The following is a 27,125-nucleotide window of genomic DNA, read 5'->3' on the forward strand; positions in this document are numbered from 1 at the left end:
GTCTTAATTAAAAGAGTAAATAAGGAAAGTAATTTGGAATGTACTTATGGTGTTCATATCTTATTTCTAATATGTTTGTATATATTGGCTGAAATCCTGTTGGTAGCATAAAACAAATTGTAACTTTTCATCCATTCCTTCCTGATAAACAGTGTTCCAGCTGCAGTTCTTAGGGGTTCAGCGCACACACTTACCAAGCCAATATCTGCACACTCCTCCTCTCTGAAAACGGCAGCAGGGTTTTTCTTGTGTTTGTTTTTAAATCAGGGAGAAATGTAGTAATTTGTTGTATTTTATGAACAAGATTTCAGACTTTGTTTTTAGATTATGATTGGTAATTGCTTGGTTGTAAGCATAAGATGAACATTAGTTTTAAAATTTAAAAAAAAACTTAATTTCTGTAGCAGTTTATTAGGGAACTGAGTGAAGCAAGAATGTTTTGCCGTGTTTGGGGAAGAAAGTTCTAGGTTTTTAAAAAATATTTAAATGAAAGTAACAGTCTTTTCCCTGTAAATGGTTAAATGTGGCTGTTTTCCTGATGTTTATAGATAATTACTAAGCAATGTAGTACTTCATTTCTGTTTTTATAATTTGTCCCTAATATGGGAAGCTACTTTGACTTTCTTATGCTGTTCTTTCTGCAAAGAATTGTGTGTACAGACTATTTAAGCAATACTGTGATAGCCAAATCCTGTCAGGTACTGCCGCCAGCATACTACAGTCCACATAAATCTTGGCAGCGCATTAATGTCAGTGTAGGTATTTGCTATTGCAAATCATGTGAGTTGGCATGCAAGAGCATGGTTTCTTAAGTTGTAGCAAAATACCACTGAGATTTATGTCAATTATATTACCATTGTAAAAAAAGGAATAGGATTTTGGCCGGTTTGTTTTTTTTCTAATTTCAGGTTACTTTGGTTATATGTAAATAAATGGTTGCTTACGTGTTACTTAATGTCAAGCTACACAGTTATGCATCAAGGTTTATATATTTAAATCTGTTGCTCATCCGTTGTTTTGCAACTGAAGGAAACAGTGATACTAAATTTATAGCAAGCCAGTGTATATTGTTTCATTTAGTATTATAGTCATGAACACAAATCATTCATTTTCTGGCTTATTTTGCAGTAGAAATTAAATCAGGTTTTGCATTTAGAATCATTCCTTTCCATCACTACCCAGAAATATAGCAAATAAGAATTTTGTCTCTTTCCCAGCTACCATTGAAAAAGAGATGCGAAAGCTGTTTGATATTCCTGACGGAAAGGAAGTTAGGCTCTGGAGTAGATACATGAGTAATACTTATGAGCAACTGAGCAAACTTGACAGCACTATACAAGATGCGGGGCTCTACCAGGGACAGGTAAGAGACTGCTCTTCTTCTAAAAGTTATATTCTGTATTACTCACCCTATGGGCTTTCAAAACATTGCAGTTATTTCAGAAAGACTGAACTGGATTGAGACTCATTTAAGAAAACATCATTAATTTATGTTAATTGAAATCCTGTTATGCATTCCACGTGCAGTACTGGGTGATTTCAGGGTGCACATGATTTTGACCTAAAAAATGTCAAAGTAAGCCTTTCATCATTGCTGTTGGCAGGTAGAGCTACACAACAGGATTTTTGTGAGCACTACAAAGATAGTCAATGATTTCAACAGGGCTTGTCCAAATTGCAGTCTAGTAACATGGATAATATGAATGCTCTAAATGTTTTGGAAGCTGAGACAAACTGTAATGTATTGGCAAATCATTTCCTAACCTTCTGTGGATACTAGTAAATTTGAATATTAGTAGCAAATGCATGTATGGACCTTCTGTATGAATTGGAGCATAAATATGAGGGCTAGTCATGGCCCTGTGTGAGTTGTGCATTGAAATGGAAAAGCTATTCTGGGATTACAAAAATTGCAGATAGTAGCATGAGCAGCCTTTCTGTTTAGGTTCCTTCAAAGCTAGCTGAAATATTGGCCAATCTGTAGCCTCAGTATGTCCCCTGAGGTATTTGCCTTGGGATTAAACATTGTTCTGAATTGGGTTGTGGAATCTTTGCCCAAAAATGAATTGTTTTTTGTTTTTGTGAAATGTGCTGACGGTCCAAGAAATAACATTGCCCCTGCCTAGTTTTATTATTTTTCCTTTCATTTTCAGGTGGTGTTAATAGAAGTAAAGAATGAAGATGGTACGTGGCCCAGGCAATCTCCTCTAACAAAGTAAGCATTTATCCCTTCCTTCTCCCTGCCTCAGATTGGCTCTAGGAATGGGTCTCATTGCTGTTTAACTTGTTACTAGCTTCTTTTGTTTTCTCTGTTTTGTTATTGTTGGTTGTTTTATAAATCGTTAGCTGTTTTAAGAGCCTCTAGACTGAAAAACAAAGTAGACTATATGAGTACTTACGTTTTTCTAGAGGCAACTTTTAATTTGAGATAGCAAATCAGTAACTTGAAAAACTAGTGTAAGAAATGTGCTGACCAGCTTTGTTTGTTTAATAATAATAATAATAATAATAATAATAATAATAATAATAATAATAATAATAATAATAATAATAATAATAATAAATCCTTGTTAGGAGTAGTAATTATCATAAATTATCAGTTTAGTTTTTTATTAAACATAGTAGTTTAAGCACAGTTTCGTTCTTAACTGAGCCTATTCAGTATTGCTAATCCACTAACACCTTAATCAGTGTTAATGCTACACAGGGGATTCTGAATGTGCTGGACACAGAATATGCTGAGATATAAGGGGAGGATCTTTTGAACATTGCAGGACCCATTTGCCAGAAGCAGAGCATTTCGGTGGCAATTTAAAATATTTTGTTTTATGTGTTGTATAAACTGTACCACATAGAACTGGAAGGAAAGGGAAACAAAACTTGTACTTGTTCTTACAGTGGTACGTAGCTGTAACGGAGCTAGGATGTGTTTGCAGATCAGTGCTTTAAATAGAGAGTAATGAACTTGCATAATGCCTGGTAGCAGCAATTCTGTTATGACAGAGTAAATCCATTCTGCTCAACATTAATTGCTGTTGTGGCTCTATCCATCTGTGTTCAGCTGAATGTATTTAAACACATACACACACTTTTTCTTATGGTGCCAAGAAAGTTACATCATTAAATGTATGTAGAATCTAAAGTGGCTTTATCTCTCTTTTTCTGGTATCAACACAGTGTGGCTATTATGGATTTTTTGCAACTTTAAAACAAATAAGATATATTTTAATTATTGCAAGGAGTTTGCAATATAGTTTTATCTTACCTTTCCATAAAGTAAAAGGTAACGGCTCAAAACTGTAGCTCTAGTATAGTAATCAAAAGTCACAATATTTATCACTTGCCAGATTTTATTTTCAAGTAAAACAGTAGCTTGAAATGGTTGGTGCTGTAATATCTGTTAAATAACAGTCCCATGGAGATGGTGGTTGGCATAGAAAACTGGTTATATTGGCATGAAAAGCTATGTGATAGAGGGAGCTGAATTGATACTTAATGCCTGCTATACTTTATGCAATGGCGTCTAAAGTCCAAATATGGGAATGATTGGTTATAGAGTCAATCTTTAAAGGCGGCATGTGGGTACTTCTCTTTTGAGGGACACACATACATTCTCTGCAGAGGCCATAGCGTAACAATTTAACAGTCAAAAGCGTAACTAATAATGCTTCCTAAACATTACTTATGAAAGATTGTACAGTGGTGCCCTGCTTGACGACGAAATTGCTTTATGTTGAGTTTTTTGCGATCGCTATAGCGGTCGCAAAACAATGGTTCCTATGGGGTTTTTTCGCTTGACGTCGATTAGGTGCCTGCTTTGCAAACCATTTGTTCACAAAATGACAATTTTTCCGGCTCCGCAAAATGGCTTCCCTTCGTAAAATGGCTTCCCTCCCTTTGCAAAATGGCTGTTTTCCGGACCCCTGCTTCTGAAGACAGCAATTTTAAACAGCTGATCAGTGGTTCTCTATGAGCAGTCTTCGCTGGATAATGACGTATTTCCCCATTGGAATGCATTAACCAGTTTTCAATGCATTCCAATGGTTTTTTTCCCCCGCTTGATGACAGTTTCGCTTAACGGCGATTTTCCTGGAACGGATTATCGTCATCAAGCAGGGCATCACTGTATTTATTAGTGCCATTTTGGCCATTTGATCAAGAATGCAGCAAGCTTAACATTATTGGCTAAAATCTTGTAATCCTGTTGCTTAACTGATTCTTGTGAAAGAGTGATGATGTCACTGGCAGAGTGTAATTTTCAGTCATTATAATCTTTCTAATTCTATCCCACATCTTGTCTAACTTGTGTAATCTCTTACATCACATGGAAGCTATGGATGCCATAGGACAAAGGGGAGAAGTCCTTAATTACCAAAAATTACAGTTGCTGGATGCTGTTACCAGCAAGCGGGGTTTTTTTGGGGGGGGGGAGAGGGAAATAATTAAAGACTTCTTTCTTCCATTCTGGGAATCCCACTGCTTCTACACAGTGAAAGAACCTACTTGAGAAATGGAAAAGCTGCAGGACAGAACTGAGAAGTTTTAAATTCCCCAAACAATTCATAATTGTTCTGTAGGGATAAGTTATATAGATTATGCCAGACCTGTTTAAAACAGTAGCTCTGGCTCCATTGTAAGAAGTCTTTTGTTTCAAGTTTCATTCAGGGTGCAGTACCCTGCTGCCACAAAGCATCTGTAACAATTTATCTGTGTACATCCTTGTTATCTTGTCTGTCATCAAGGTAACTGAATAAAATGCATTGCCCAGAATGACAGATTTTTTTCCCATTTTAATTACGTCCTCCTTTCCCCAATTAGGTAGTTTTCTTGGAGATCACAAGTGGAAGTTACTTAGCTTGGGGGCCACATGTGGCCTCTCACAGCCATAGTGTGGCTCCTATTGCCTTCTACAAACGTGGATTAATTGTGCTTCCAGGATTGTGCTCCCCACATAAAATAAGCCTGAGTGTTTAGTCCCATAACCCCAATTTTAAAAGCTGCTTTTTAATTCTGCTTTTCATTCTAAGATGGGAAATTGTATAAAATGCTTTTTGTACAAGTGATAGAAGAATTAATTTTGAATCATGTTATATAGCCGCCCCGAGTAGACATGGTCTAGAAGGGCGGGATATAAATTTAATAAATAAATAAATAAATAAATATAAACATGGATCATTTGGGGCCTATATATGTAAGAGCAGTGCTCTGTATAGCTTACTATTGTTTACCAGGACTATGCATGTGACATACACAAGATTCTCAAGTTTGGGTCTTTTCTAGCCATGATTCATTTCATTCGACTTTATTTCATTTTTATGCTACTTTCCTCCTAGTGAAGAGACCTAAGACAGTTCACAAATCATGAAAAAAATAAACCAATTAAAAGCATAAGTTGCTGCATTAAAAAGGAATGGAGCATGTAATATTAAAACAGTTAAAGCCATTAAAAACATGAAAACACAGATAAATGATAATAATGTACAATATCCAAAGACAAAAGTGTTCACTGTCCAATTAGTTGTTAAAAGCTTGTCTAAAAGGGATGATCTTTCACCAGTCACAGGAAAGATAAGAGAGGGAGGGGGCCAACCTAGCTTTTCACAGGAGGGTTTTCTACAACCAGACATGCTTGGAACGGCAGTGGAACTGTGAGAAGATGCTCCCCTGAAGATCTTAGGAGCAGAGAAGGCCCATATTGGGGGGGGGGGGGGAGAGTTCTTTGGATAGCCTGGACATACTGTAAGCCATGCAGGGGTTTTTAGGTCACAGCTAGCACTTCCATTGGGTCTGGAAACAGGATACCAGCCAGTGAAGCTATTATAACACTAAGATGGTCATTATATGCTCCCTGTAACTGCCAGGTTGCAGCATTTTGAACCAAATGAAGTTTCTGAGCCCTCTTCAAAGGCAGCTGGGATTTGAACTCTGATGCTTTGTACACATGCTCTACCATATTAGAAATTGTGTACTGAAATCCACATTGTGTTTCTTAAATATGGTGCAAATTCTTATGGACATTTCACTGTAGAAGACTTCATACAGAATTAACTGAAACCTAATGTGCACACTGTATCATAAACAGTATATCTCATTGATGGATACCTGTCATTTCTTCTGTGTGTAAAAAAAACCCAGAACTACTGAGGTTGGTATTATGCATGCTGTTAAAAAAACAATTCTAGTATCTCAGGATTAAAAAGAAGCAAAACTGAACACTACTACTCCTTATCTCTCTCAGATCAAGTAGTGCAATCAGCAGAAGTCTATCTACCTCTTCAAAATCATCAGCAAGCTCTTGCTCCACAGTAGTTGTCTCATCAACCATTACAAATGGTGACAGCAATAACTCATATGGTTTGAACTCCAGTCATGGGAAAGGGTAAGAGCAAGAATGTGTCTATTGTTCTTTATAAAGCTTGCTTCTTTGAATACCTTTATACATTCTCTCCTTTATTAACTAAGGTTTTGCCCTGGAGGAAGTTATGCCTCTGCTGTTCGCAAACCATCTATGTCTCTCTCTCTCTCTTTCTCTCTCTCTCTCTCTCTCTCTGTGTGTGTGTGTGTGTGTGTGATACTCACAAACATATGAGAGAGAGAGTGTGTTAAATTATTGTAGCTTCAGTCTTATCACCTAGCATTTCTTTGTCAGGTGGTGTTCTGCTAAGACATACCTATTCTGCCTATTTTTCCAAGAGAGTCCTTTATTACACAGAAACTGACAAAAGTTGCAGGGCAGTACGTATCATTCTTGAAGACCACAATGTATGGGAGAGGGAAAATAATAATAATAAATATAGTAGTAGTAAATTTTGAAAGGAAAAAGGAAACTATGTACTGTAACATTGTTACAATTTCTACTAGAAATAGTTGTGTAGCAGCTATAAGACTGCCAACATTTCTCCTTGCCAAGAGTTTTGTACTCTTTCCAGAGACACAACCACTCCATTAATCTCTGCTTAGACACACAAAAGCTTATGAAAAATAAAAGCTAGTTATAGGTATGACATGACTGTTTCTGGTGTAATTTGTAACAATGGAGAAGGCATTGTTGTTATGACATAACTGCTGATATTCAGAAACCAAAAAGGATAAATGAGATACTGAGAGATCAAGTTGTATCCAGTAAACCCCATCCATCAAGAGGGTAATATGTATCAGTGAGTGGATTCTCTGTCTCCTTGCATCTTCTCTGTGACTCTTCAACATTCTATATGGGGCAATTTGTGGAGATCCTGAAGAGCACATAATGGAGCTGAAGGACCGACAACTTGCAAGCAGGACAAAAGAAGTAGAATTTCCATTCTATGAATGAAAAGCTGGTCATAGTTCTTATAGGGTGGCAGTGGGTTTGAACTTGTTTTTCAACCTGTACTCTTTTAAATTAGAAGTGAATGCTCATAAAAGCCATTCTTTACTCTAAATTAATTTTTGTCCACATAGACATTTCTTTGGTAACTAAAATGTGCTGCACTTTGATATCTTACTTGGTGCCTCTTCTTTTTCAGAGGTTCTAACTTGTCTTACAACTTCTACAACAGCAGGGAGAGTCCTCCCCAGTCACAACCAGGCCTCTGTGGGCTCAGTAACTTAGGAAATACATGTTTCATGAACTCAGCATTACAGGTAAAGAACTGGTAGTGTCTGCTCCAAAACCTAGTTTGGCTCAGTTTTATACCTTCCCAGACTCAGGCCAATGTAAGCATATGTTTTGGAGAATATAAATATAGGAAGTTTGATCCATATCACTCAGATTTGTATATACTGACTGTCCACTGTCAAGGACTTCAGATGGTTCTTTCCCAGTTCTACCTAGGGTTACCAGGGATTGAATCTTTGAATTTCTGCATGGATAGCATTGATCTCCCACTGAATTACAGCTCTGTGTTTCCCTTAAAGAAAGTAGGCCCTACACTCTGGCCTTCTGATTAGAGTGTTAAGATGGAAGAGCAGAACATTTTCTTTATTTGACCCATACCTTCAGAATTGCCTTCCTGGAAATGTACACACAGAGCTGAGTTGAAAAAAAAATTGAAAACATTTTTGTTCCCATCTCTATTTAATTAAAACCTTAGGCAGAAAAGAATGAAATGCTACAGAATGGGATTTTAATAGGATTCTGTAAAATTGACATGCAACAGAATTCTGAAAATGGAGATTCTGTTGACTTTAACACTTTTTAATTTGGCATTGGGTGTTTGGAAGACTTTCCTTTTCACACAGTGCTTTTATGCAAATGTTCTTTCAGTGTTTGAGTAACACTCCCCTATTAACGGAATACTTCTTGGAAGATCGGTACGAAGCTGAAATAAATCATGAGAATCCTCTAGGAATGAGAGGAGAAATTGCAGAAGCATATGCAGACCTCATCAAACAGATGTGGTCTGGGAGACATTCTCATGTGGCCCCCCGCATGTTTAAAGTAAGTATTTTCTGTTGCAGTCATATAGATAAAGCATTCTTGGTGTCATGTTTTACTGCATAAAGCTTTGGAAGCTATTTAAAGAAGATATTTTATTTAAGTTCTGCTAAAAAAAAGTTAGGGTGAATTTAAAAGAATTCTGAGCATGTTGAACACAACATGACCTACTTACTTCACCAAATGTTATACATTTAAAAGCTTTCACATTCTCTTTAAATCATTGTGGCTTTTAAAGCTTTACAAATTTATTTGTAGTTTAATTAAGATTTATGGTTAGGCATTACCAGCCTAAAGTAATTTGTAGACTGAGTTGTTTTGAATTGATTAAAAGAGATGATAGATGTAATCCTTAAAATCACTTTGTCATTCCTTAAACAAATGCATGTACATTATTAGCACATCTGGTATCACACATATAACTGCACAGATGGGAATGTGTGTTGATTAGTATTTGTTACATTATTATTCCAGTTTTCAATTTTAAAAGTGCCCAGAGTGACTAAGAACAGCATCAGGACTTAAAGAAATAATTCTCAGTTAGAAAAAATACCACTCTGGATTCATACAGAAGCAGTTTTAAAAAATTCAGAAAGCAAAGCATGCTGCTTATATACTGCCCCATAGCACTTAAAACACTCTCTGGGCAGTTTACAGTTTAGTTATGCAGGATACACATTGCCCTCCCAGCAAACTAGTTACTCAATTTACTGACTTTCGAAGGATGAAAGGCTGAATGAACCTTGAGCCGGCTACCTGAGATTGAACCCAGATCGTGTGCAGAGTTTTGCCTGCAGTACTGCAATTTAGCCACTGTGCCACAAGTCTCCCTGCTATACAGGACATCCAGTTAAAAACAAAATTGAATTGTAAATGCAATTGGAACCATCTCACCAGAGAAATTGATCAGATCAGTCCGGTAGGGTAAATGCCTGTGTAAATAAGGAGTGGGAGTTTTTCAGTCAGTGGAAGTCCCTCAACGAGGTAATACCTGAGTGTCATTCTGGAGCGTGAACGCAGTGGATGTGAAGATTTATTTGAATTCCTGCCAAAATATGTCAGATGTTGATGGTATGTACATTTTGGGGAGGGTTTCAGTACTTGGACAGCCATGTGTGAAAGAACGTTTTCCAGGCAGTCTTTTTTCCAGTCCATTCAGAGCTTTGTGAGTTGCACTCCGCCCTGTGGAATTGTTTTTGTATATTCCCTGGATTGTGTTGGAAGTGAGACCAGAGCTTCATATTGGTAATGCTGGACTCCAAAGCCACCAACATTTTCATGTAGATATAAATTAACATGAATAAGAGGCCAGAAACCTTTAGGAGATCATAAGCCGAAGTATTGAGTCATAGTCTTCCAACATCAGGTTCTGATATCATCTCCAGAAATAACTCAAAACATTGCAAAGTAGTATTTCCTACTCTCAGCTACAGAGTCTATAAGAAAGCCATGATTAATGGTATCAGAATCCATTGAGAGCTCCACAGAATCGGCAAGGACAAACATTTCTGTCTGTTTCCTGGCATAAGTCATGCATTGAATTCTTTAGAAACAGGTCCCAATTACAGTTTTTTTTCCTTCACTTTATCAGCTTTTTGTCATTGTTAACGTTTTAGCAAATATTTTTATTAAGTGGCCACATTTTTATTAGTGTTTGTGTAAGGTTTGTGTAACTTGCTGCAGCTAACTTTCGAGATGCCAGTATATACACCCAGTGGCACAACCAAAATGCTTCCCAACATCTCATCAAGTAGGCACTACAGGTTATACACAAATTCCAGTTTGATTCTGGCCAGTATATTTGAGGTATAAAAATAAATAATAATCTTCATAAATTTGGTTCAGATATTAGAGTATATGTGGTAGTACTGTACAACCCCTATAATGTCCTGTTCTTCAAATTGTTACTTCAACACTCAGTTAGGTTTTAGATTGTTATATATGTTATAAGTTGTCAGAACCAGTTTATTGACGCTAATACAGCTTTCAAGATTAGTGAGAAGTTTAAGGGGTGACTCTACCAGTGCTACACCCTCCCACACACTGGTGAGTTTTCATGGCTACACACAGCTTCAAGCACAAGTCTCCTGAGTCCTACTCCATCACTTTGTCCTCTCCATCATCTTGGGCATTGGTTTTTAGGTTGTACACTTCTTATTAGATGGTTGTCTAGAATATGTTTTTCCATACTAGCCCATGTGTTCGAAATCTTATGGACTTTTTCCATGTATAAAACAACACTTTTTCCTAAAATAATTAGAGAAAAAATTCAGGGTCGTTTTGTACACAGAAGGTAGCAGCAGGAGGTGGAGACGGAGACAAAGAAGCAGCCAGGCTCAGCCACCTCTCACAGCTGCCCATTGACTGCTGCTGCTGCCCCCACCCAATCGCCCCCTCCAGCGATCGTCTCCTTGTGATCAGGCAGTGGTAGCAGCAGTCAATGGGCAGCACTAAGAGGCGGCCGAGCCCTTCTGCTGATGCTGCCTCCACCGCTGCTGGTTGCAAGCTTAGTGATCATGTAGCCCTTTGATCCCTAGTTTTCCCTTCCTTTTGCTAAGCCTCATGGCTTAGGAAAAGGAAGCGAAAAGCAGGAATCAGATTTTCAAATTTGGGGTTAGAAAAGGGGGGGTGTCTTATACATTGGGTCATCTTATAAATGGAAAAATACGGTATATTCTATACATTTTTGTTAATGTCTTGTAGAAAATGCAAGTAAAATGTTAGGAGTGTCTTTCATTTTCCATTTAGCAAATTCTAATTTTCCATTTTTAATTTTAGACCCAGGTTGGTCGGTTTGCTCCTCAGTTTTCAGGGTACCAGCAGCAAGATTCTCAGGAGCTTCTCTCCTTCCTTCTCGATGGTTTACATGAGGATCTAAACAGAGTAAAGAAGAAACCCTACTTGGAGTTGAAGGATGCTAATGGCAGACCTGATTCGGTATGATCTAAATAAAGTTTTTTTTTCTTGAAGTCAAACTGTAATGTGAAACAATAACAAAAGAAAGGAGAACAATTATTCTTATGCATATACCTTCCTTGTCTGTTTTTCTTACTGATATGTTAGTCCTGATATCTGTTTGTTTGTTTAAACTTATATACCATCCATCTAAAACATGTCTGGCAGTTTACACAAAATATAAAAATAAATTGAGAAGGTATAAAGGAACCAAAGATACAGCCCAAATTAATAGCAGAATCCAAAATGGAAAAAAAAAGAAATAGGTTAGGTGATGGATGTAGGGAAGGCCTGTCTGTATAGCTGTATCTTCAAATTGGACTTAAAGGCCCTCATTGAGGGGGCCAGGCGGATCTCTGCAGGTAAATTGTCCCAGAGACAAGGGGCCACTGACAAGAAGGCCCGGCTTCTTGTTTTTTCCTTTTGGACCTCTCTTTGCATTAGGCACCTTAGCCGCTCGGCCTGACTGGAATGGGCGATTCGGGCAGAACTAGGCAGAAGAAGGCACTCTGCGAAGTATCGAGGGCCTAAACTGTTTAGGGCTTTGTATGTAATAGTCATCACCTTGAAATCAAAGTGGAAGTGAATAGGTAACCAGTGTAAGGCGGCCAAGGTGGGGATATATGGTGGAATATTTTCACCCCTATTAATAGCCTGGCCACCATGTTCTGAACCGTTTGCAGCTTCCGCATCAGTCTCAAAGGAAGCCCCATGTAGAGATCATTACAGTAGGCTATTCTTGAGACTATAAGTGCATGGCCCAACATGGTGAATGCCCCTGCGTCTAGATAGGGACAGAGTTGGGCAATCCACCAGAGATGTAAGTGGGTGGACCGAACCACAGACGCTACCTGGGTTTCCATGATGAGCGCCAGGTCAAGATGGACTCCAAGACTGTGAACCGCATTCTTTGTGGTGAGAGTTGTCCCCCCCCCCCCAAAAAAGAGAGGGAGTTCCCCAAATCACTTACATCGGGGGCACCCACCCGCAAGACCTCTGTCTTGTCTGGGTTCAACCTCAGTCCATTCAACTGCATCCATTGTAGGACGGCCTCCAGTCAGCGCTCAAGGGACAGAACGGCACCCACTGCAGATGGAAGAAAGGAGATGTAGAGCTTGGTGTCATCAGCATATTGGTGACAGGAAGCTCCACATCCTCAGATGACCCTCTCCTAGTGGCCTCATGTAGACGTTAAACAGCATTGGGAAGATGATCAAACCCTTCAGAACCCCACAGTTGAGGGACCATGGGGCCGATACATTCTCTCCAACCTGGACTCTGGGGATACCTCTCTAAGGAGGACTGGAGCCAAGCAAGAGCAAGGACACCAATCCTCAGCTCAGAGAGCCTCTCCAGGAGGATACCATGGTTGACGGTATCAAAGGCAGCTGAGATATCAAGGAGTATGAGCAAGGACATTTTGCCCCCATTGGCCTCCTTAAGTAGGTCATCCAGCAGGGTGATCAATGCCATTTCCATGCCATGGTGCGGCCTGAAGCCCAACGGTAATGGATCCAGGGCATCGGTTTCATCCAAGAGAGCCTGAAGCTGACCATAGCTATGTTTAAAGAGACCCACTGAGTTTTCTTTCTGTAAGTTGACTGTTGTCTTCTTGAAGACCTCAGTAAAAGAAGGGGGAGCAAAGAATGGCTTTCCAAACATCTGGAGGGCTGCACTTTGTCAAGTTGTAAGGTAAAATTATGAATAAAATGTACATTTGTTTGTTTCAGGCATTTATAGACTGTTTGACTTAGCTCTAAACACTACTCTAGGTGGCTTGCCACAAGAATAATCTATAAATCCTAGTGACCAATATTCACACCCACAGATAAGACATATATCATATTATATGCTATACAAATGGTAAAAACAGCATAAATAGAATCAATTATATTAAAATTAAAACAGCAGTAAAAATATATATAAAAACAAAACCCATGATAAGTAAATGCCAGGGGAAGCATAATTTAAAAGTAGCTAAAACCAATTACTGTATAATGTTATTTACAAATCAGCTTACAGGTTAAAGTCATATATAAATAATGTTAGAAATTTATTTATTTATTATTTATTTATTTATTTGATTTGTATCCCGCTCATCTGGTAACACAGTACCACTCTGAGCGGCTAACATAAAAATATACAATTATAATAACATAAGTCCAAAATATCAAAATATCAATTAACAAAACATAAGTCATAAATAATAGATAGAGAAAGAAGAAGAAGTAATATAAATTAAATTAGGTGCTGGCAGGAGGGAAGGCCTTAACATAAAGCCATGTTTTTAATTGAATTTTGAATGTACCCAGCGAAGGGGCCGCGCGAATCTCAGGAGGGAGATTGTTCCAAAGGCGAGGGGCCACCGCCGAGAAGGCCCGGTTTCTTGTCCTCTCTCTCCGGGCCTCCCTCGGCGTCAGGCCCCTCAGTCTCACCTCCTGGCTCGCGCGGGTGGTTCGGGTAGAACTTGGTGGGTGAAGGCGTTCCGCCAAGTATCGAGGTCCCAAACCGTTTAGGGCCTTATAAGTGAGCATTAAGACTTTGAAGTCAATACGGAAACAAATGGGCAGCCAGTGCAGTCTAGCCAGGGTGGGGGAGATGTGATGATATTTCCTCCCTCCGGTGAGGAGTCTGGCTGCTGCATTCTGCACCATCTGAAGTTTCCGTATCAGCCTCAAAGGTAGCCCCACGTAGAGCGCGTTACAGTGATCTAATCTTGAGATTACGAGCGCATGTACTAAGGTAGTGAGGGCCCCCGTGTCGAGATAGGGCCGCAGCCGGGCAATCCGCCAAAGATGGAAATAGGCGGAGCGGACAACCGACGTCACCTGTGTTTCCATGGTGAGCGTCGGGTCCAAGTGTATGCCCAAGCTGCGGACCCCGCTCACTGGGGCCAAGGTCGCCCCCCCAAAAGAGAGAGGGCCAACCAGGCCACCAACTACGGGGGGCCCCACCCTCAGAACTTCCGTCTTGTCCGGGTTCAGCCGGAGGCCATTTTCCTGCATCCATTCCAGGATGGTCTCCAGGCAGCGCTGGAGGGTCAGGACGGCATCACCTGCAGTTGGCAAAAAGGAGATGTAGAGCTGAGTGTCGTCAGCGTACTGGTGACACATCGCTCCACACCTCCTGATGACGCCCACTAGCGGCCTCATATAGAAACCCTGTTGCATAACTACAGTAAGCCTGCTGATTCAGTGGGGATTTACTGAGTCAGCTCTTCCATAAGTTTCATCAGAGCGTACTACACTAAAGTAAATTGTAACCCATTTGAATTGGTACTTACAGAAATATTAACTTATCAAATCCCCACTGATTCAGGGGTCTACTCTAGTGTGATGTACTAAACAACAGAATTTAAAGCAATGGCTTTGCCTGCTGATGGAAGTCCATTGGAGAAGGGGCTAGCTAGGCCTTCCTTGACAAGGGCCCCAAAACTCTGTTGCAAGGACAGAAGGGCCTGCCCCAAGTATGTATCTTAAATTTCAGGGAGGCTTATATAGGAGAATACATGTTTTCATGTACATCAGTTACAAGTTAGGCAGGACTTTCTAGGTTGTAGTCTGTCTGTCACATTGTCTTGTCACATGTCCTTTCTAGTCTTAGAAATATTTTAACTTTTCTGCAAAAAAGGTATGAAAACAGTGGCAGCAGAATTTACATTTTAATTCAACTGCTCAGCATAATACTTTGTTTCTGAATCTCAGTAAACTATTTTCTTTTTCTAGGTGGTAGCAAAAGAAGCCTGGGAGAACCATCAATTACGGAATGACTCTATCATTGTAGATATTTTTCATGGCCTCTTCAAGTCCACATTAGTCTGCCCCAAATGTTCTAAAATTTCAGTGACTTTTGACCCTTTTTGCTACTTAACCCTTCCGTTGCCCATGAAAAAAGATCGAATGATGGAAGTGTTTTTGGTTTTTGCAGATCCTCAGCGCAAGCCTTCACAAGTAAGTAGAGCTATTTTGTCAGGCTTCGCCAATGAGATCATCCCCTGTGGATGAAACAGCCAACTTTACTACAGGTTTTCTGTAACCCATCATATGATCTGCATGTTCTTTTACCTTTAAAAGAAATGAAAAGTAATCATGCTATTCATGGTGTGATTGGCATGTGCCTTATTCTTATTGCATCTCTTTTGAAGGAATTGAAGTGTTCTTTTGTCATTCTAAAGTTGCATCCCCAATCTGGCATGTTTTCCAGATGAACAACAAATCCTCTTTATACAGTTCTTGGTTGTGACTGTAGAATCCAGCCGTTCTGTGTTCTGTCAGCTTGCAAGAGGCTGCTTGTTCTAAATCATGAGTGCCACATGGTAATCTGATAAGCTAACTAGGCATAGGTTGGATAGATCAGCTGTTAGGTTGGATACACAGTTGGTTATAGACTTGTACTCAGAGAGTGCTTATCAATGGCTCCTTCTCAAACTGGGAGCAGGTAACAAATGAGGTACCACAAGACTCGATCCTGGACTGAGTGCTCTTCAACATTTTTATTAGTGACTTGGATGAAGGAATGCTTGTCAGATCAGTAGATGACACAAAATTGAGTAGAATAGCTAATACCTTGGAAGACAGGAACAAAATTCAAAAAGATGATAGGCTTGAGCATTGGGTTAAGAACAACAGAATAAAATTTAACCTGGATACATGCAAGGTTCTACATCTAGGGAAAACCCCAAATACAGTTACAAGATTGGGGATACTTGGCTCAGTAGTTCTACATGTGAGAACAATCTTGAAATTGTTGTAGATCACAATCTGAATATGAGCCAATAGTATGATGCCACTGCAAAAAAAGGTAAATGATATTTTATATTGCCAGACATATAGTCTCCAAATCCTGTGAAGTACTAGTTCCCTTCTGTTTGGCACTGGTTAGGCCTCATCTTGACTATTGTGTCAATTTCTGGACAGCACACTTTAAGAAATGAGCAAGTTCAAAGGAGAATGTCAGGGATGATAAAGGGACTGAAACCGAAGCCCTGTTAGGAACGACTTGAAAGAACTGGGCATAATTAGGCTTGAGAAGAGGGGTTGGGGGGGAGATATGATAGCAGCAGTCTTCAAATGCTTGAAAGATTGCTATGCGGAGGAGAAACAGGGTCTATTCCCATTATTCCAGACTGGAGGACACATAATAATGTACTCAAGTTCGATGAAAACAGATTTTGGCTGAATATCAGGAAAAAAATCTTAACTGTTAGAGCAGTACAACAGTGAACCAATGGGGATGGTGAGCACTCCAATGCTGGAAGCATTCAAGAGAAAATTGGACAACCATCTATCAGATCTGCTTTGATTTGGATTCCTCTGTGGCCTTATACACCCCTTCCAATTCAATTATTCTAATCATTATGTGAGATTACATTTTCTGACCTGTTCAGTTACATTTTTTTCACTTTTCTGCACCACTCAGTTTTCCCCTTACAGTATTTCCAACACTTGCACTAGTTAGCTGTACTCATGCTTCACATTTGATCACTACATGTATCGGGGTTTAGAATTGTGAATGGTTAAAAAGAACAGGTTCCTTACTGCCTGTTTGTTTTGAATCTCTTAATCTGGCACTGTAAGAGTCATAAAATAAGGGAAGTTACTGTGTCTGTATTTTGGATCTGCACTCTACACATGTGCTGGAGTTATGCTCTTACCACACATTTGTGAGAACAGTTTTTGTGCAAATAATGCAGACTGTGGAAAACTATGATGACTGTGCCTTGGTTGCATGGATATTTTCTTTTTGAACTCTGCTTGCTTCCTGGTTCTAAAACCTAGGCTGGCTGGATTTGCAAAAGAAGAAATGTACTAGTTCTTTTTGGGCTTTTTCTTAAAATGTTAAATGTGTTAACATTTTAAGAAAAAAGCTAAAAAGAACTAGTATATTTCTTTGTTTTAAACTCATGAACTAAATATTCCTATGGCTGTCAGTACTAAAGAAGATACATTGATGACAAATTAATTGTAAATTGTGGTCTAGAATGAGTCTACTCCTACAGAAGCAGTATCTTCCTTATCATATACCTTGATGCTTTTTTTTCCCTGAGCTCTGGTTCTGAAAACTGAGCTGGGGGTATGCAGAGGACACCTTAAGAGACATTAACGTTTCTCTGCTGGATCATCTGGGCAGTGTGCTTTCTGGAAATGAAGGCTTAAATAATTGACCCCATTGACTATAGAGTGCATAAAAATATCTTATGAAGAATTACAGTATAGTCCAGATTAAATTACTGATAAGCAAAATGTTGAAACTAGATTATTGAACATTTACTCCCTTCTCGTTCTTTAATCCTTACTGCAACAAAGGAGACAATAGCTGAAGTCCTGTTGCTTAATGTAGTGAGTCACAGAAGATTAGACCTAGTGAATTAATGAGAATTTCCTTCATAAGTCCTCTTGTTTGAAATAAGACTACTCTAGTTGCAGTTTACTTGAATCACCATAATTTCTGGAAGAATTGACTCACCAAATCCCCACTAATTCAGTGGATTTACTCTAGTGTGAATTTCTATGATAAACGACAGGATTTCAGTCATGGTACATACAAAAGAATATGTAACGTAAGCGAAAACGCATTGGGTTTTAAATTCTGTGCCCTTGTATGGTCAGAGCTGATTACTAGTAGAAATCCTTTTATTTACAAGTTGTGCCCTAATCAAGATTTGTTTTATTCATTTTAAGTCTAATGTTCTGTTTATTTCCAGTATCGGGTTGTGGTCCCAATGATGGGAGGCATATCTGACTTGTGTGATGCACTTTCAAAACTCTCTGGGATCCCTGCAGAAAATGTAAGGATGATGACTGATGAGTAACATCTAGTGTGAAAAAATGCTCCTAAATGGAAATTACTTTAATTTGTTTAAAAGTGCAAGACGTACTATAAGAAGGTGACTTAATATTGTATACCTTTCAGGTTTTCTGAGAATAGTTATGGTGGTGGTTCTTTCACCAAGACCTTAGAAGCTTGGGCAGAATGTTGTTGGGCAGCATGAAAAAAAATTATTTGTTATATTTAGTAAATGCATTGCTGCAGTCTCATTTGTGTTATCACATACATTCTCAGATTTGTACATTAACTGCAGACAGATTACTGGAAAATTAGATTCTGCTCTCTGCATATTAATGTATTTGTGCTTCCTGAAATTTAGATAGTACTAAATAGTCCAACTAAGGATGAACTTTCTGGTGAGAACAGCTTATCAGTACAGTATATTGCTTTTTTAACCTTTTCTGTGCTGTAAATGTCCTAAAATCAAAAGACGTATAGTGATAAGTTTGAAAGATATCCCTGGAAGTGGATTGGTTGAATTGAGACCTCGGTTTTTTAACATTCTGTTGGCTAGTATCTTGTCGTAAACCTCTGCTTGGACAACAGCAATGATGTAATCATTTGTGGCAAATGACTGTTGATTATGGATTTCTTTTTCCTTTTGCTTGGTGTGCATAACTTGCACACAGAGAAATGAAGTTGCATATACCCTAATGTAAAAAAAGAATTTGTTAGTAGCAGTCTGCTGTTATCAGTTACCTCATTTCCAGTGTTTAGGCAGAACTGTGCAACAGGATACTAGCCAGTAATTAGGTAGATGCTTATGGTTTAAAAATATTTAGTGGGAAATTGTTTTATCTGAACTTGTTAACCAGAATACAGTATTATTAACACTCAGAAGTCTTCTCTGCACCAGTAGAAGTTGGTCTAGTGAAAACCTTTGCTGTAACATTTAATCCTTCAGGACCAGCAGCAAAATGCTTACTTTGTTTCAGAAATGTTACTTTTTATGACACATCTATTTGAGAGGTGACATTTTTAAAAAGCAACAACACAACAATAACAACAAAACTACTGCTACTCCACAGTTACTATGGGAGATTAAAGTGGCTATATAAATTTCAATAGAATTTTAAAGTGTCTTGTAGAACTTAGGAGCTGCTGAGATGTTTTAAGAAAAGCAGGAGACTTGAGTATAGCAGTGAAAAGGAAAAATCCTGTTCTTGTTAGTTGTGTTTCCCCTGTTCTGCACTGGTTTTGCTAATCTACATCAATTTCAGTTTATTCTCTGTAAACCCAGATTGAATAGGGAACAGACCAACTTAAGGGAGGTAAGAGAAGGTAGTGACCAAATCCAGCAAAGGGCAGTATCTCTGAAAGAAGCAGAAGCCTTCTTCGTACCAGTTTCAGCTGGTCAGGTACACCTAATAAGGTCAAAGGTTTTTGTGCCTGTGACTAACTTCCAATTCCAACTGTTTGCCATTTCAGATGGTAGTGACGGATGTTTATAATCACAGATTTCACAAAATTTTCCAAATGGATGAAGGCTTAAGTCATATTATGCCAAAGGACAACATCTTTGTGTGAGTAACCATCTCCAGAACAGAATAGTGATTGGACAAATGGGCTACGTGTTACTTGATTTGTAGTCTTATGACGTTAAGAGCATTCTAGTGTTTCTTACTTTGAAATAAGGTACCTTCTTTACCTCCTAAATAATTCACTCCATGCTGTTGTGGTTATTTCTGATTTGCCATTTTTACAAGATCTGTTTTCTTAGATAAAACGAGATGCCAGTAGATACTTAGCAGATATTAAAATAATATTGTATGAATCATGCATGGAGAATTTGTTGAGGTTAAACTTAGACTTCGTATCTTGTCCACAACATGAGCTGCATCTCTACCCGTTCTTCTGTTTCTTTTCTCAGAAAGTCTGTAGGCATTGGTTGCTGAATATTGTCATGTTGAAAGACCTATGACTTCTGTATTATGTGTCATGGGAAATACCATGTAAAGCCAACTTTGTACTTTGTCCTCTCTTCTGCTTAATGAAACTATTTCTGTGATGATGGCCTAGGTCACATTGCACCAAGTCTGCTTTAGCATTTATTTATTAGAAAGATTAATGGAGAGTGTATGTGAAAAACTGCTACATCATGTAATGGACAGAAGTATATTTAGATGCTCCCTGGGGAATCCTTGGTGTTGTAATCCAGAAACACAAATCCACTACCTTTACTTGTGAACTTTGATGGCACACAAAATTGGTTGTACTGCTGGCTGAAATGTGTCTTTTTGTTGTGCATTTGGCTATCTAACTTTCAAACAAGCCAGTAAGAGCAACACAGAAGGCATTGTGAAATTGGCACCATTAAAACACCAAATAAGTCCATACTGCTCTTAATCTCTTCAATTGCCCTTTCAGTGAAATCTGTATTGAATGTGTTCTAATGCAATATTTCAAATAAATCCACACATACACAAGTTGCTAACCTTCCAGTACATTGACCACAGAGAGTAACTTTGCCATTTTTTACCCAAAAACTAGCGTGCCTGGTCACCTGGAAGACAGACTTAATGTGCCTGATTAGATAAATTACCGGTAATTGTTTAATCACTAGCCTAGTTTTATTAAAACTTGAGAGATATGGTAATGAGATTTAATATTGCAGTGTAGATCATTGGATATCATGCACATCTTGAACTCAGTGAAGTTCAAGATGTGCATGGGGGTTGGGGTGTGTATGGTTGAGGTGATTTTTTTTTTAGCTGGTACATTCAGAAGCAGTGTTTTTTCAAGTGATTATATAACCCTCTCTCCTGAACCAAATCTTTAAGTAGTTGTAACCAGTTTCAAAATACAAATCATAGTTCTGTGAGTGTCTACATAAGTCGAACTTATACTGGATCAAACCAGAGGATACAGTGGGGTCTTGACTTGCAAACTTAATCCATATTGGAAGGCAGTTCGCAAGTCAAAAAGTTCGCAGGTCAATTCTGCATTTCCCATAGAAATGCATTGAGAACCATTTGATCTGTATCTGCTCTTTTCCGTCCATAGAAACTAATGGGAAGTGGCGCGGGACCCTGAGGAAGGGAAGGGAAGGGGTGCCGTCAGTCGGGGCATTCATTACGTACCTGCGAGCCCCTACGCTCGGCCCAGAAGGGGCCCACAGGTCCCGGCGGTGGCGGCGGCCTTGGCGGGAGGAGAAGGGGAGGCACCGGAGAGCAACCTCGCATGGGGAAGCCGAGCCACTCCCGCTCCCGTGGCCCTCGGCAGCCCCGAAGGAAGGCGCGCAGGGGGCGGGGATGGCGCCCGCGCTGCCTCCTGGCCTTCCCGGAGTCTCTTCGTGCACCCCGGACGCTCCTCGGCAGCCCCAGCCGGGCAGCAGGCTCTCGTCTTCGCTCCCGCCTCCTTGCTCCAGGGCAGCAGATCCCGATCCCGCACCTCTCGGGGCAAAGGAGGAGGAGGAACAGAGCTCGGCCGGCGGAGGTGCCCGAAGCCCCCAGGGGCTGGGCGGATGCTGCGGGGACCCTTCCTCGCCGCTCCTGGGAGGGCAAGGGCCGGCTCCTCCGGGCACCCTTTCGCCAGGCAGGATTGCCGCCCTTCCTCGCGTGGGCCAAGCGGCGACCTCCCGCCTCACTCCCGGCTCCTCCCCAGCGGCCTGCCGGCCGTCCAGCAGCACCCACGGCACTACCCCTGTAGCCGCCCCATTGCCTTGGAAGTGGAGGCTCCGTGGGGGTTTTCTTCGAAGGGCACCTCCCGCTCTGTCTCTGGCTTCCTCAGAGGAGGCAGCCCCGCGCTGCGAGCGCCTGCCCCGCAGCTTGGAGAGAGTCCTGCGGAGCAGGTCAGCCATGCCTCGTCTCCCAACACGCCTCCTTCCTTCAACGAGTAGCCCGGGACCCCGGCGAGCCCAAGGGTCTGGCGGCAGGGTGGCCCTCAGAAGAAGAAGGCGGCGGCGGCAAGCGCAGCACCCGGCAGTAGCCCGCCCGGTAGGAGGAGCGCCCCATGGTCTCTCTATAGCTGGCGCTCGCCCAGCTCTCTCGGCTTTCGCTGTCGACGAACGACAGCAGTTTGAATTTCACGCTTTCCCCGCCTCTCTGGCCCCTTTTCCCTCCACTTTTTGGTTTGTGCGTCAATTCTCCGTTCGCAAGTCAAAATGGATGTTTGCGGACGGAGAAGTACGCAACTCAAAAAGTACGCAACTCAGGCCGTTTGCAAGTCAAGACCCCACTGTAGTCTAGTTTCTGTTTCCTTAGTCGGATGCTTCTAGGAATCCCACAAGCAGAAGATGAGTGCAATGTTTCCTGAGTTACCTGAAGTTTTTGGTCTCTCCCGTAACTAATATTCAAAGATATCTCTGATGTGGGAGGTAATATGGAGATGAAATTAGCAGAAGCTGTTGATGGCCCTAGGCTCCATTAATTTGTTTAATCCTGCTTTAAAGCTGCCAAAGCTGGTGATGATTAGTCCAGGTTATACTGAACTATTCGGTTTAATTATGTGCTCAGTAAAGAAATACTTCATCTCTCCTAATCTTCAACTATACAGTACCATAAACTGGTAATCTTTATTAATGCTGAATTCTTCTGCATCTATCAGATGTTATTATTCCAGTTAAATGGAGGACACCACAGATCAGAAGGATTTTATATATAATGATCTCTCTGTTTGTTTTAAGCTGAGAGGAATATACCTTCCAGATGCATGTGATTAAAACAAGAACAGCTCTGGGGTGAGGGTTGGTGGAAGATAAACTCCCTCTTTTCTGGTGCCTTTGATCAAAATTAAATCCTTTCCATTCACAGTTCCTGGAAAGAAAAGAATATTACAAGAGCTAATCACCTCCTTCATTTTATCTGTATAGGACCTTGGTTGCTTCTGTCACATTCAGATTTTTTATTTTGAATTGTGGTACTTTGTTGACAGTATATTTCAAAGCTAGAAATTACTTTTTCTCAGTACCTTGCAGCTACCAAAAAGACTATGGAAATCATCAGTATCTGCCCCTGAATTTCTGACTAGGTCTGTCACATGTCTCAGCTTTTACTGGAGAGTTGGTTAATGTGGAACTTGCAGGTGAATTAGAATTTTTTTTTTCAGTGCAAGGAGTATAGGTACTTTGAGGGCAGTTGTTTACAAAAACATTTTAGCAATGTTGCCTGGATCAAACATTTCTAAGGCAAGATGCTTCTTGTGCTGGGAAAGTGTAGTTGGCAGGTTGTAATAAAGGTGATCTGCAAATCAGTCTGACAAAACTATAGCAACAGGGGCTGCTTGTGCTGAATTCCCACAGGCTAAACTAAAAGGGCCATTCAGCACACAGCCCAGACACTTAACTATCTTTTCCCCTTAGGTCCCCTGATGTCCAGTCCCCCACTAGGCTCCTGCTCCGATGTAACACCCCATCATGGTGATGTCACATCACCCAGGATCCTGCTGGAGCATGGAGCCAGCCTTACAGGGGTCAGGTAAGTGACTCTATCAAATAAATAGGTTTTTGTCGTTGTTTTATTATCCTATTCCATTTGGCCTTGGGACTTGAAGTCCCAAGTTTGAGTATCTCTCCTGTATTAGCCTGGATAAACATGGTCATTCAGCATATATATTTAAAGCTGACAAAACTTTGCCAAAATGGTTTGCAGGTCACCTTTAATTTACAGAATGGATGGAACTTCTTCATCAAATGCCATCTATTCCCATGCTAGTTACTTTCCCCTGTCTTTCCTTTTGCACTGTGTTTTATTTCTAGAAGTGATTAGAAGTGATAGTAGATTGGAAGGCTTTGGAATTTTTAGTCTCAAAATTTTATCCCACTGGTGCTGTATTTGATTTCTGAAAGCAGAAAAATTATATTATGTAACAGGTTAAGTTTGGGGGAAAGTACAGCTGTTAATCTAAAATTGTATACCTTAAAGGAGGGGTCCCAACATTGAGTCCCCAGACGTTCTTGGATTAAAACTCCGAAGGCTTCACCACCAATTGTGGAAGTTGTAGTCCAAAAACATCTGGGGAACCAAGGTTAGGAACCACTGCTCTAAAGGTTAGAATTAGAGATGGAGACGAATATAAAAACAGATCGGTTTTTTTAACAAAAATAGCTGATTCGTTAAATATTTGTTGATCCATATTTGTCAAATTTTAAGTCCCGATGAATACGGATCGATGAATATTTTCCCGTTTTTATTCATCCTTTGTAATTAAAGAAAAAACTATTCAGCTGATTGGCAGGCCGATAGGCAGCCACACACCCCCACAGCCTCCCCACTCCACCCCCTTCCTTTCCCTACCCATAGTCCCCCCCCACCGCTGCTGACACCCCCTGACTGTAATCGCTGCTCCCACCACTGAGGTCTTCATCTGGCCTCCACAGCCACGGCATGGGAAAAGGGAGACTGGCTGCCCTTTGCAAAGATGGCGGCTACAGCTTCATTTAGGGTAGGGAAGCTGCAGCTGCCATCTTTGCAAAGGGCAGCCTGGATTCCCTTAGCCTGTCTTAAGGGGGGCGGTGGTAGCGAGTGGGGCAGGGGCAGGAGTGTTTTTTAAAAATAACCCCCCACGAATCAATGAATAACTTCATTATTTGTCGCTTCATTGGGGGGGGGGACTTCATGCTTCATGAGTCGTCACTTTTGATGACTCACGAAGTGGGATAACTCACCAAAATGATGAGTCGTCCCCATCTCTAGTTAGAATGTTACATTGACTAGCCAGGGGTGTTTCCAGCTAGCAACAGCTTCTCTAAAAGGGAATGTTATCTATTGTGCGTCTAGCCTGAGATATTAGACATCCTTCAATCTCGAGAGACTATGGTAACATGCTCTGTATGGAGGACTTGGAACAGCATCTAGTGTGGCTGAGAAAGCCAATATGAGAGTGAGAGTGACAATCCCTTCCACACTGAAGACAAATACAGTCTGTCCCCTGTCCAGCTCCCTGATTTTGCTGGTTTTGGGACTGCCTCTTTGCCTCCGCCTGTTGGACAAGGGTCTCTTCAGATTGGGAGAGGCCATGATACACCGCCTGCCTCCAGTCTGAACGCTCAGATGTCAGGGTTTGCCATCTGTTGAGGTCCATTCCTAAGGCCTTCAGATCCCACTTGCAGATATCCTTGTATCGCAGCTGTGGTCTCCCTCTGGGGCACTTTCCCTGCACTAATTCTCCATGCAGGAGATCTTTTGGAATCTGACCGTCAGCCATTCTCACAACATGCCCGAGCCAACGTAGACATCGCTGTTTCAGTAACATATACATGCTAAAAATTCCAGCTCTTTCTAGGACTACTCGGTTTGGAACTTTGTCCTGCCAAGTGATACAAAAAATCTGTCAGAGACAATGCACATGGAACGTGTTCAGCTTCCTCTCCTGCCATGCATGAAGGGTCCACGACTCACTGCAGTGCAGGAGTGTACTCAGGACACAGGCTCTATAAACTTAGATCTTGGTATATGCCGTCAGCTTCTTATTGAGCCATACTCTTAGTGAGTCTAGAGAATGTGGTAGCTGGTCTGCCAGTGTGTTTATCCAGCTCGACATCTAGGGAGAGAGTATCAGAGATTGTTGAGCCAAGGTACACAAAGTCATGAAACAATCTCCAATTCTTGTGTAGAGGTGGTAATAGAGGGAGGTAAGTCCATGCCCTGGCCCATGACTTGTGTTTTCTTCAGGCTGATGGTTAGTCCAAAGTCTTAGCAGGCCTTGCTAAAACAATTCATGAGTTGTTGGAGGTCTTCAGCAGAGTGGGCAACAACAGCTGCATCATTGGCAAAGAGGAGGTCCCGCATACATTTCAGCTGGACTTTGGTCTTCACTCTCAATCTAGAGAGATTAAAGAGCTTTCCATCTGATCTAGTCCGGAGATAGACACCTTCTGTTGCAGTTCCAAAGGCATGCCTCAATATGACAGCAAAAAAGATCCGAAACAGGGTCGGCGCGAGGACACAGCCCTGTTTCACTCTGCTTCAGATGTGAAAGGGATCTGATGTTGAGCCATCAAAGGCCTTTGTGAGATCTATGAAGACCACAAAGAGTGGCTGTTGTTGTTCCCTACATTTCTCCTGCAACTGTCTGAGGGAGAATACCATGTTGGTGGTGGATCTATTAGCTCGAAATCCACACTGTGATTCTGGATAGACTCTGTCTGCAAGCACCTGGAGTCTCTTCAGCACAACATGGGCAAGCAGCTTCCCTACAACGCTAAGAAGAGAGATGCCACTGTAGTTATTGCAGTTGCCCGTTGCCTTTGTACAATGTTTGCATCCTTCATGTCCTGTGGTACTCCACCTTCCCTCCAGCAAAGACAAAAGATTTCATACAGCTCGGTGGTGATGATCTCTTTACAGCACTTCAGCAGGGATGTTATCCTTCCCAGGTGCCTTGCCAGAGGCAAGGGAATCCAAGGCCACTTTTATTTCTGCTAAGGTTGGTTCGCTGTCCAACTCTTCCAAGACAGGCAGGCACTCAGTGTTATTTAATGCTTCTTCAGTTACTACATTCTCTCTGGAAGATAGCTCAGAGTAGTGCTGCACCCAACGGTCCATCTGCTGTGCTCTGTCTTGGATGATCATGCCTGTAGCAGTCTTCAAAGGAGCAGATTTATTTTGTATTGGACCTAAAGCCTGCTTGATACTGACATACATTCCCTTGATGTTACATGTGTCCGCTGTTTGTATCTAAGAGGAGAGCTGAACCCAATAATCACTGGAACATCTCCTGGCAGCCTGTTGGACTTTGCTACAAGGAAGTTGAAGAGCCTGCAAGTTGTACTTACTAGGACAGGCTTTGGATGCTGCTAGAGCTCTCCTCTTATCCTCAATGGCTGGCATCAACTCCACCAAATAGGCTTTGAATCAGTCTGCCATTTTTTTGGTCTTCTTGCCAAATGTGGACAAGGTGGTGTTATAAACTGTTCTTGAAATGTTCCCATCGTTCAGGTGCATTTGCATCAGACGGGCCTGGAAGGGTTTCCTCAAGCACATGGGCA

General features: G+C 40.9%; 1 protein-coding gene across 1 annotated transcript in view; it reads left to right on the forward strand.

Moving 5' to 3' along the window:
• USP4 (ubiquitin specific peptidase 4) overlaps positions 1-27,125 on the forward strand; it is a 48,368-nt gene that overhangs the window by 3,819 nt on the left and 17,424 nt on the right. Inside the window, exons 5-13 of the mRNA XM_020789450.3 lie at positions 1,218-1,363; positions 2,154-2,215; positions 6,239-6,379; positions 7,506-7,623; positions 8,246-8,419; positions 11,195-11,353; positions 15,097-15,321; positions 18,075-18,158; positions 19,628-19,722. Coding sequence (XP_020645109.3) covers positions 1,218-1,363; positions 2,154-2,215; positions 6,239-6,379; positions 7,506-7,623; positions 8,246-8,419; positions 11,195-11,353; positions 15,097-15,321; positions 18,075-18,158; positions 19,628-19,722 — 1,204 coding nt within the window. The remainder of the gene's footprint in view (positions 1-1,217; positions 1,364-2,153; positions 2,216-6,238; positions 6,380-7,505; positions 7,624-8,245; positions 8,420-11,194; positions 11,354-15,096; positions 15,322-18,074; positions 18,159-19,627; positions 19,723-27,125) is intronic.

The sequence above is a fragment of the Pogona vitticeps genome, chromosome 2 (genome assembly GCF_051106095.1).
Source record: "Pogona vitticeps strain Pit_001003342236 chromosome 2, PviZW2.1, whole genome shotgun sequence".
In the NCBI taxonomy this organism is placed as follows: domain Eukaryota; kingdom Metazoa; phylum Chordata; class Lepidosauria; order Squamata; family Agamidae; genus Pogona; species Pogona vitticeps.